The sequence below is a fragment of the Thermobia domestica genome, chromosome 4, assembly GCF_964235325.1.
Source record: "Thermobia domestica chromosome 4, izTheDome1.hap1.1, whole genome shotgun sequence".
In the NCBI taxonomy this organism is placed as follows: Eukaryota; Metazoa; Arthropoda; class Insecta; order Zygentoma; family Lepismatidae; genus Thermobia; species Thermobia domestica.
The window spans coordinates 312,890,358-312,902,690 of NC_137457.1; the positions used below are offsets into that span (position 1 = coordinate 312,890,358).

The 12,333-nt window shown below is 36.6% G+C and overlaps 1 protein-coding gene across 1 annotated transcript in view; it reads left to right on the forward strand.

Moving 5' to 3' along the window:
• The window catches only part of LOC145684327 (uncharacterized), a 44,703-nt gene that overhangs the window by 16,889 nt on the left and 15,481 nt on the right, over window positions 1–12,333 (forward strand). The window contains exon 3 of the mRNA XM_081756526.1: window positions 349–520. Coding sequence (XP_081612652.1) covers window positions 349–520 — 172 coding nt within the window. The remainder of the gene's footprint in view (window positions 1–348; window positions 521–12,333) is intronic.

Here is a 12,333-nt window from a genome sequence, read left to right on the forward strand (position 1 = left end):
TTTATTATTTTTTTAATTTGTTTTTAAATTTAACAATCTTCACAATTTAAAAGAACGTGGTATTCATTTGGCAACGAATATTTGAATAACCACAAATTAAATCCTTCGTATTTTGATTTGAAATTTAATATTGTTTCAAACGTTATTTAAACACAAATGTTTTTCACATGTTGCAAAGGGAAGATTACTAGTGAAATTTTCTTAATAAGTTAGCTTTCCATTAATAACCATCCTAACGTTTTTGCTACATCAAATTTATATTCTCATAATAAATCTGATAGTAGCTTTGCTAATATGTAGTCCAACGTGTTGGACAGTTTTCTGTTTACTCTGGCTTATTTCTTACAGACAAGTTGTGGTCCAGGAAATCGAACAGTGGGAGAGAGGGAATCAGTGGCCGTTGTCATGCTTTGCTCCTTTCAAAGAACAAGATTGCTTTCCTGGCTTCGAAGACCATTCCCCGGAGGAGATTCGCTGGGAAGCGTATCAAGCACAAAGTCAAGGAACTTTTATGGAATACGTAAGTAATAGTTTGTACATCGGAATTATTTATTTATTTATTTATTCATGACTTCTTTTACGTGGCGAAGTTAAGGCTCTGCAGCCTTCTCCGAGCACTTAACCACGTGCATACATTATATATATATTAAAAAAAAAAACACCAATATATACAAAATATTAACAATTACAAAAGAAAAGTATTGAACCACATAAAAAAAGAATATACTACTTAAGTGAAAAAAATGGTTAAGCACTTCAAAAACAAAAATTGAAAAATAATATACAATAGAGGAAACAAAAATAACATGGAGAAACCTAAAATTGCATATTGCATATAGCGATACTAGAAGTATGATTCTATAAGCTGTACAAATTAACATAGGTTACCTATTGGTTGTGTGTTCATATGTGGGTTATTAATAATCTGGTAAAATGAAGATGCGTCATGTGCTACCAGTATCCTTATCTTTACTTAAGAGAAGGGAATTTACAGATTTTTTAAATTTTGCAACTGTGGAAACGTTGTGTATTAATTGAGGTAAACTGTTCCAGAGGCGGAGTACTTACTGTAAAGGATTTTGAGTATGAATCAGAATTGTGACTGGGTATGGAGAGCAAGAAATTATCTTGTGATCTTGTGCTTCTAGTATGAAAGTCTGATAAATATAAAACTCTACGGGCTAGATACGATGGTTCTGACGTATTAACGAGTATTTCATATAATAATTCTACTTTGTTCCATGTAATGTTGTCGGGCTTATGCCAAGAACATTCATATCTAGGGAACATATTTATGTTCTCTTTTTCCCAGTAACGAATTGGCGGTAGAAAGCCCTCAAGCTTCGTTGTACTGATTGAATATTAGCTTTTCCAACATCTGTGTGGTATATGAGGGGCGTCTAATAAGTTATCTACCTGGACAGGAAGGGAAGAGCAGAGGTTAATGAAGCCTGATACACACTCCAAGGCCACTGTGGGGAAGCCCGCTGCGCAATTTGAAGTCAGTCGGAGTGATGCTGTGGCCGCGAACAATGGATTTGTAGAAATTGGACTGTGTTTTCTAAGTGTTGAATCATCCTCCCTACACTTCAGACATGGCTCGTAGTGACTATTTCCTCTTCCAAGACCTGAAGAAACACATGCGGGGACAACGTTTTTCGTCGGACAACGGGGTCCAACAGACTGTTTCCCAAAGGTTTGCAGGCCATGACAAAGACTATTTTTTTCTTTGGGATTTCTTCACTGCCCACAAAGTGGTCACGGTGCATAGACCTCCATGGGGACTACACCGAGAAACAGTGATGACCACGTAATCCTATCTGTATTCTTTCCTGTCTAGATAGATAACTTATTGGACGCTCTTCCTAACTTCTGCACCATAACGATTGATGCTAGGAGTTTATACAGGGTACGTCAGCAAAAAAAACTGACAGTTTTGAAAATAAAACAGCGCTTCAGAAAAAAGTGTAAATATTTATTTTTTCACAAAGATATATTCGTCTTTTCATGTTTCTCTATTTTCTGATAATAGCATTTCGTAAGTGTTCACCATGCAGATAAACACATTCCTGTAGTCAGTCTGAGGAAATGGCACACTATATTGTCACTCTTACGCTTTACATAGGACGCTCCATTAATCCACATGTATTTTTGTGGAGGCCAGACATGACCTGTTTATTCATATTGTCATATTCAACTTGCAGAAGCTCCAAGAATTCGTTGCAAAATTGAAGTCGTTTAGTCTTGTCTGTCAATAAGCTCATGGAGAACTTGTATCTTGTAAGGATAGTAATGAAGATTGACAGGGCCGTCGTACAAGTTTGCTGTTCTTCACAGTTCTGCCTTGACGCCATTTCAGTACTCATAGCAACACGGTATTGTGACTAGGGACGTCACGTCGACCCAAGTTGCGTTATGTAGCTGTGATTGACTCTGTCTTTATACAACGTAAAATTTTCTTCTGCCGCGATGCGGTATTGCACAGACCAGCACCCCATCTCGACTGAACCTCAGAGGATAGTAAGTAGTGGCGCATAGTATTACAGCGAAGCGTGGTTGGTATCGTGAAAGTAAAAGAATTCTGGCACACCTTGTAATTGATGCTTTAAGAAAATGCCGCCGAGGAAGATAAGAGTTCCTATTGAAAATTTCGGCAATTGGTAAATAACTGAGGTTAGTCCAATTTAATATTTGTTACCATGCGTCAGTTTAATTTCTTAAAATGTTAATAACCATAATATTTTTTTCACTGTTGCATTTTTATGTAGGTCGGAAGAATCGTTAGTAGTGAATCGGTAGTAATAAGTAATAAATTACCAAGTGTCCAGCCTAAAAACAAAATAGTAACTGCAATACTGACTTACCATAAGCAATGGTTATTTACGCAGTTATTTCATAGATACGTCAGAAATTTGGAAATGATACAGACAAAGCGTTGACGCTGTATTGATATTCTTTTGCAAGATGATACGTGAAAGTGTGAAGCATGAAGAGCACCAATCAGTTTTCAAAATGTCCACCTTGAGTCTGGATGCAGGCCCGGCATCTGGCGTTCTGTCGTGACCAGGGAGTCCACATTATGGGGTGTCTTCTTGTAGGCCATTGATTGAAGCACTGACTCAGTTTGTAGTCGAACGACTTCAGATCCGGGCTGTTAGATTGTTTGTCTGATGTGGAGATGAAGTCTGGGACGTTGGCCCATAGCCACTCCTGTGTTAACTTTACCTTGTGTGCGGGAGCAGAATCCTGTCGAAAAGTCCACTGTTGCTTGGAAAACATAATATTACCTAGTAGTTTCACAATAGACTCCAACACTGTGGTTTCGCACACAGTAGCCGGTGTATTCACTCCTTGTTGCTATTTTTGCTATTGAAGATTACCCCACCATACCATGTCTGATGCTGGGATCTTTGGACCCTGAAAACACCTTCAGCAGCTTCTACTAATGGTGATGCTTACACACGATCATTTTCAACGTTAAGATAGTGCTCAACTGTGAAGAACTTCTCGCCGAAAAAGAGAAATGTCCTGTCTTTTTGCTGCGTAATACTTGAGGAGAAGTTTGGCTTTCACCATTCTCTGCTGGCGTAACACATAAATTAGGAAATAACCTATACGTTGTTTATAGGGTTTTGAGTCCCAGGTCCTGATTGAACACTTGTGACAAGATTGGTTTCGAAATGGACATCTCTCAGGACACGACTGATTGAGTTCTCACGGGATTTCGCCGAATTCTTACTGCTATGAATTCAACTGTCTGTGGTGTCCTCACTGTGCACAGTCTGCTACTATGCTGCTGGTCATCGACTCTTCCAGGTTTGTTGTAACGCTGGATGATGCAGTAGACAAATCGTCATTGATTTGCAGCAGGGTGGATTGATTTAAATCAGTCTGATTTAAATCACGATTTAAATCAAGATTTAAATCACTTGATTTTTTAAATAAAAATCGTTGATTTAAATCGAATTCCGAAATAAATTAATTTAAAGTGAAAATAAGTAAAATCCCGTTTCTGTTCTGTTATTTCGATTATGGAAGTTATTAATCATAATACAATGAGACTCAAATGTACAGTACAGTATGAAAACAAGTGTCGTGCAGAGGATGATTAGGGAAAATCCCGTTTTGAACAGGTAACGGAGCAATCCTGCTTTCTTCTTTTCGTAACATTTGGTTTGGGTTTTAAAATCATTAACTATTCCAACGGGGAAATCACCATCGACATTTAAGACGAAAATTCTTTTTTGTGTGTGTCTGTTTGTACCCAGATAATAGAGCGTGTTTAGAGGGTCATATCCCCTCTCGATTTTTTTTTTTTTTAATTTTATAACTTTAGGCGAAATTTATGTATTTCATGCCGCAAGCTAATTCTGAGTTTTTTTAAAAAATAGGCCCCTGCCAAATATCAGTAACTTTTGTGGAAAAAGTGTCATTTTGATAAACGTTGCTGTACTTTTTCCTTAATGCTTAACCTTTTAAATTATATCACCTATTTTTAGGTGATAAGGTAGAATCTTCATTATTCGATTTAAAAAGTACCAATAAGGCTCTATACTTTGTTTTCTTCAAGACTGGAGGCATTTTAGAACACGTTACATATGCTTTCACGCATTTCTGCGTTGAGGCATAGTCTATGATCACGTCATAAATTTAAAAAGATATTTTTTGTTATGCGTATTATTATTATTTTTTTGTCGGGTTACATTTTGCATTCAGAAGACTGAAATTTTGCACACTCGTTCAGTGCTGCTCTTAATAATTTTCAGATGTTTTCAGATCTCTGCGTGGAAACAGCGGGGTCCAGAGGGGCAAAAATGTTTTAAAAAAGGATATTTTTAACAATAAAGTAGCTTTTTTCATGATTTTCCCGCCTCAAATGGATACATATGAATGGTACCATGTGAAAGGCTGTTCTATTCTGAAGAAAATGATGTACGTACTATGCTCCTAGGATAAATAGGGATGTCTCAGGAAACTGTTACCTGAGATCCTGTTTTATACGGGAATTTGGGGAATATTATTTTTCGCGGGCTTACCTTTGCACCTACAAGGTTGAAATTTTGCACATTTACTCAGTGCACCCCTCAGTATTTTTCAGATCTCTGACTTAAAACAGAAGGAGGGGTCCACAGAAGCAAAAGTTAAAAAAAAAAAAGATATTTTTAACAGAAAATTCCTTTTTCCGTGATTTACCCGGCCCAGATACATGGAGACATTTGAAGGGTACCGTTTGAAAATTTGTTTTATTCTGAAGAGAATAATGTACAAATCATGATCCTAGGATAAATAGGACTGTCTGAGGAAATTTTTATATTACATCCAGGTCATCTGGGGCATTGTGGGGATGTTTTTATAGCTCATTGTTAAATAGTTTCCTCATCCTTACTATTCAAGATAGAAGCTTGAAATTTTGTACACACATTTAGTACACTCCTTAGTATTTCCCAGTTGATTTTGAGATCTGTGCGTTAACACGGGGGATTCCAGAGGGGATCAAAATTAAAAAAAAAAAAAAAGCAAACAAAAATGCCAATTACTTAAAATTTCCCGCTTCAGGGACATGGTAAGGAAATGTGAATGTTGCCGTTTCAAAAGCTGTTCTATTCTAAAGAAAGTGATGTATGTACCATGACCCTAGGATAAATAGGGATGATGTTGTAGCTGCTTGACTGAAAGTCTATAATTTACCTTTAAAAAGAGCCTAATTTAAAAGGGTTAACATTGTTTGGGATTGATATAGGTTAACGATTGGGGATAATTCAAAATTTAACCCCAATACTTTCACTTAAATGACATAATTAACATTTAATACTAATTCCTAACGCTTTTTCTTCAGTTCGCGACTTGTATTATTCGAGGAGAAAGATTTGATTTAAATCAAAAAAATCGATTTAAATCAAAAAAATCAACAAAAATGATTTTTTTTAAAAAAATCATGATTTTTTTCCACCCTGATTTGCAGGGGATTCAGGTTGACGATGATCCGTAGCATTCCCAACGTTGTGTAGCGCTATGACTGCACCACCATCCTTGTAAGCACCTCACTGCATCGTTACACGTTCCGACTGTTACGCATCTCATCGTGGAACGAATATCTTAGGAACCCACTTCGCCCATGATGCCTTGATAGTAGCGCTGATTCGTACCCAGCATGGTCGAACGGTGGTCATACATCTCTGATAATATTTATGAAACAACTAGGTAGACACTGCAAAATTTCTGAAACTTTTTCAAATTCAGTTGAAAATATTTTAAATTTAATATTAATGAAAATCGAATGATAGAGAAATACGTACAGTTTAAGCATGAAAGGACGATAAAAAAAAATTAAAGATTAAGAATATTAAAGGTTTAAATATTAATGTAACATTAGTTAGTTACTTTGTAATATGTTGCACTAGTACATTAATACCAAAATTGAATACACACATGTGTCCTTCTTATCAAGATTGGTAGCTTTTGTAATACAGCAATACTGTTACATACTATTATAAATATTTTTCGCTGCATAAGATCATTTTTAGGAACAACTTGAACGCTTGTGAGCAGAGAACAATTACCGACTTCCCAGATACATTAGTTTTTGCTCTCCATTGTGATAATATCTGTTTTTGGCCTTCCTGAATGAGGCAGCCAGGACCATAAATACCACCGGGAACCTGCAGGTCTCTTTAGGACAGTCCCAACGGGGACAGCAGAAAAAGTGTTCCACTGTAATTATTTTAATTAATAACTAATATGATCTAAACGGCGTGACAAACATCTTGATATTTGAAGGTGGCGCTTCAAATTCCCTTTAAATGCTGCTAGCAAATGAGAGGCCAGCGGTATTGCCACGTTTATTTTGTACACATCCATGTCTATCCCCTGTCACCGGATCGCGCTGTAGTTCGACTGCTTAGCCATAGCCACATCCCTTTACCACTTGGCAACGTCGCTTCACTTGGCGCAACCACTTGGCTTGCGTTTTATTCGTTTAGCTGAAATGGCAAGATGTTTGTCACAGACTTTAGTGTACTGAACAGAAGAATTAAGTAAATTATTTTTGATATTACGAAAAAGATATTCCGTCTCTCCCTTTTCTTCCAAGTAGGCGAGAAAAGAACGAACTGTGTGGCAACCCAGACACATTTCTTATGAACAAGCTACGATAATGTCCACCACAGAAGCAGGAGCTCTGCACCATTCTCATTAATTGTATTATTAATAATAATAATTTGTGAAATATATTAACAGTTTATACAGCGATTTTGGTTGTAACTAGTTACAGTAACATTTATTGAAATGCCAACTATGGAAATAGAATAAAATTTTATGTAGTTATTTTTCCTGTTTCTCACCTCTTCCTCAGCGCATGTAAAGAAAATTCGTTGCTACACCAAAAGACATGATGTATGAAATTCTGTGATTGTTCATGATATAGAATAAAAGTGATAGGATAAGTTTATAGTTCCGACAGTGCCGACATATATCACAACATCATTAACTATTAGATTGAGTCGCAATTCAAGACCGTTAATTAAATGTTAGTTTAAAATGATCAGTTGAGTGTTTGTTGTTATTTCTGATCTTACGTAGAAGTACTTACCAATGAGTTTTTATTACCTATATTAAAAAGAGAAGGAAATCTTACTATCAGACTACAAACTTATCCTGTTACTTTTATTGTGCACCAAGAATAATTAGCAAATTTCATACGAGGGCTATCCAGAAAGTGCCAGACATTTTGACCTATCGCGGCAGTGAGCAGAGCTAGAGTCACCATCTTGGTGTCAGAATATTGCCATACTCAGTACGCACCCAGTTGTGGTAGCGTGAGGATTGTGACGCTCTTATTGTGCTTTCTGTGGTGTGTTACGATGGGCACTGCAATAGAAAATCCCGCCTCTTGTGAGGTGCGTTCTGTAATTAGGTTTTCGTTGGCAAAAAACCACAAGCCAATTGAAATCCATCGCCAACTGTGTGAAGTGTACGGACATGGAATAATGAGTGAGGCAGTGATGCACTGATTTTAAAAATGGCCGTTCCAATGTTCACGATGAGGACCGCAGTGGTAGGCCTAGCCTTATGTCTGATGAACTGATGAGGCAAATCGACGACAAAATTCGTGCAAATTTTCACGATTACGGACTTTGCTGAACATTTCCCCCAAAATTTCACGGAGTTCAAAGCTTCGTTATCACAAAAATCGTAGGCGGCAGATTTCTAGAGTGACGGTATTGAAAAACGTGTGCCACGGTGTGATAGGTGGCTTAATTTGCATGGCGATTATCTGGAAAAATAGCTTAAGAGTATATCTTGCAAATGTATATAATACAATTTGGTTTGTTTATTCTGTTACTTCTGTCTTTCAAAACGTCTCTTATTTTCTAGACAGCCCTCGTACAACTTCTCTATCGAAAAGCTTACTTTCTAAACAACCCTCGTACAACTTCTCTATTCAAAAGCTTACTTTCGATACACCTCTCGTACAACTTCTCTATTCAAAAGCTTACTTTCTAGACAGCCCTCGTACAACTTCTCTATTCAGAAGCTTACTTTCTAGACAGCCCTCGTATATTATGTCTTTTATGTAGCAACAAGTTTTCGTAAGGCGCTGATGAAGAGCTCATTAGTGCCTCGAAACGATTCGCATATTTTGTTCTTTCGGATGTGTGAACGTGTGAGAATTTTTTTATTTACTATTAGCATTAAGCATTTTAACAATTATTACAAATCAACAGCAGTTTTGTACAGGGCATTCATCCCGTAAGATGCACGTTAGAACATGCCCGCCTGGGTTACTAACGCATCACGCGGTCCCCAAGGTAAAAAGACGTGTATTTTATATATTCTCACGAGCTTCTGGGCTTGAAAGAAGTTAAATGCTACTCACAAGATAGCTAATAGTTAAATGAACCTGACAAGAGTGAAAGAAGTGGCTGAAAATTAGTTTCCAAATATAATTTGCTGAAAGGACGTAAGGAAAAAATTTTTCGTTAACTTTTTGGAAATATTTTGAATCCTAAATCCATCGTTAATATGTGTGTGTATATATATGAGTGGTGGACACAAAAACGGATTTTCGGAAAACTGAAACAGATTATTGAAAATTTTAAAGAAACTGTTATTTGAAATCGGTTTCGGTTTTCTATCAAAAATCGGTTTGGTGTTCTAACTCATTCGGTTTTCTATCAAGAAACCGGTTTCAGTATTAAATAGGTTCTGTTTTATATCAAAAACCGTTTTCAGTATTAAAACAGGTTTGTTTTCTATCAAAACCTGGTTTCAGTATTAAGATAGGTTCGATTTTCTGTCAGAACCAGTTTCGATATTAAAATAGATTTTTTTTTTTAAAAAAAAAATCGATTTCGGTATTAAAACAGGTTCAGTTTTATATTAAAAACCGATTTCGGTATTAAAACAGGTTCAATTTTCTATCAGAAACCGGTTTTGGTTTTAAAACCAGGTTCAGTTTTCTATTAAAAACCGGTTCAGTTTTCTATAAAAACAATCCTTGTATTAAAACAGATTCCAAAGACCAGTTTTATGCAGTATGCGGCAAAACAAACAGTACTAAAATCTCATCGTTGATATGTATTTATTTATTTATTGAACAACATTATGAAATATAAGAAATGTTGTCAAATGGATGTCAACTAAATGTTACTCTGCATATATTATAAATTTAAGAGGAACCACTCCTGTATATTATGTGTTCAAAATGTTGACCATTACATCGCACACATTATTCATAGCGGTCCTGTAGATCAATCAACATGTTAGTGAACACAGGTTACTGGCACGACAAGACAAATTACCGAATCTTCTCTCTTAACTCCGGTATAGTGGCGGAGGGTTATCGGTTCGGAAAATTGCTTTCTTCAGCATAATCCCATACGTAGACAGCTGAAGCCGAGGTCAGGGGAGTGGAAAGAATATGTAAAATCCGTTCTACGGAAAATCAAGCGATGTCCAGACTTTCGTTGGCAGAAGGGCAAGTGACTAACTTGCGTATGGACAGTTGCTCCGTCTTGTTGCTGCATGCATTGTTGTTGTAACGACACAGTGTGGTGTGGCAAAAACCGCGCAATCATGCAAGAATGGGTCAATAATCAATTGTCGATTGATGTAGCGACCAAGGTACACATGGCTTTCATCACTGAATCATATATTGCTGATGAGATCTTCATCGTCATATGCCATAATTACACTACAGAGTAATACAGTAGATGTGTGCGCTCATCTGCAGTAAGACACTACTCCACACCGCATGAGCGGAAATAATGCTCGACAATAAACACCTTCTCCTTTGTTATAACATTATTTTTGCGCCAATTGCACATAACGATAGTCCACACACAACTGGACACACATGTGACGCTCACAGCTCATACCACGTTGCACCTGTGCACCATCGGTACAAGAATTTCAGTACTGTTTGTTTTGCCGCACACTGTACCACTGAGGAAGGGCCAACGATACTTTGAAATTGAACGTGCTGTGGTTAACACAAGAATGTGAAGGAAAGATATCTTTGTCTTTTTTTAATATTCAAAATGCATCCTGTAGAATCCATCAGCAAATACTGAATTTTAAAATTCATGTAGCATTTTTATGTTGAGTTTTCGTGTAATTTTTAAATAAACAAAACTCGACAACTGATAATGACACAGTGGCATGTTTATGATCATCGGAATATATACAGTATGGCGCTAAATTCGTTGTACAAAAGCAGAGGAGTGATTCCTGAGAGTAAAACAAACAAAAAAAAGTTCCTATAAACATAGGGCGAAAACCCCATCGTTTACGTGTTATAGGCTGCCGAAATCATGAAAAAATGAATTTTAAGGGTTCATAGCTCTAAAACTATGGGACCTACCTTGGTCGGGTCAAGACTTCACTTAGGAACTAGTATGTGCCCTATCCATAAATGCGTGTTTCAGAATCCTAAGGTGCTTCCACAACAATTTTTATAGAGGGAGTTTGACTACGGGCCTATGATATAAAGTACTCTCCAACTATCTCCATAAAAATTGTTGCGTGAGTACCTTAGGATTCTGAAACATGTATTTTTGGATAGAGCACATACTAGTTCCTAAGTGAATAAATGACCAACCTCCTGTCTGAGATCTCCATTTGTGCATTTAAATACAAGAAGAGGGATCCTAAGTGGTGTACTTGTCTTCCAAAATTGTACAGTACTTTAGAAGTACCAACCTTACACCATTTCACATTCGAATATGCTTTTAAGTTTTATGCACGTGATTTTACATTTTCGTTTTTTGTTACTGGTATGTACGTGGATCGCGTAAGGAACAATAAAAATTTGAAATTGATACCGATACGAGGAAGTGAATTCCAGTTACACTCCGTTGTGAGCGGCATAAACCGAGATTCTTAAATTAAGGTTTTGAGTTTTAATTTTGTTTTGTTAATTCATGCGTAGATGTGTCAAATTTTGTGAAAGAGAATCCACAGAATTTCTTCACTGAAATAACATATGAGTCAAAACTCACCTGCAATTTGTTGTCTTTCTTCAGTATACTTTAGGATGTTTCGGCAGCGATGACCCTTCTCTATCAATATAGTTGGATGTCTCTCGTTCTATAATTTCTGGTGTAGAGTCACTTGGACTCCTGGATTCGTAGTGATGCTGTCTTGGATCTAACCTGTAGACTCTCTGCTCCCAGACTTGTCTCCAACCAGAGTAGCCTTGCCGTAAGTCGTAGTGGTAAAGCGAAGACTGGTTCAAGGGTCGTCTCAATCTTACTCCTCAATCTTGACGCTCCCAATCTCTCTTTTCAATCTCTTATTATGTGGGGTTATTGTTTTGTGTTCCATTATCCTACTTCATTTGTGGTTTGTTTTCCTCCGAAGTTGAGATTTTTCACCTTCATCTTTGCTCAAGATGTATTAGTCAGTTAAATTTCGGCAACTCGTGGATTCTACTCGGCATTCCATGAATACACTTAGATTTCTGCATGTTGCATCTACGTATTCGTTTGCATTTGCTTTCTTTTTGAGATGTTAAATACCTTTCTTTGTTTATCTACTTTTCCTGATTCTGAGTTGAATCTTCTCCCATTACATTCTACGGTCAATATACAATTTAACAATTTTGGAAATAAAGCAAAGTTATATTGTAATTTTTTTAAAAGTAAATATTAATTTTATAATTATTTAAGAGTTACCTGAACTGAATGAGTATATATAAGAAATGCTATATTCATCTTTGTACCGCTGTTCTTTTCTTGTTATACATTAATAGACACCACTATTTCAATACATACGGCGATCTTCGTCGAGATCAATTTACTCTTTTAAACTAGTAACTTTAATTTACTCTTTCCA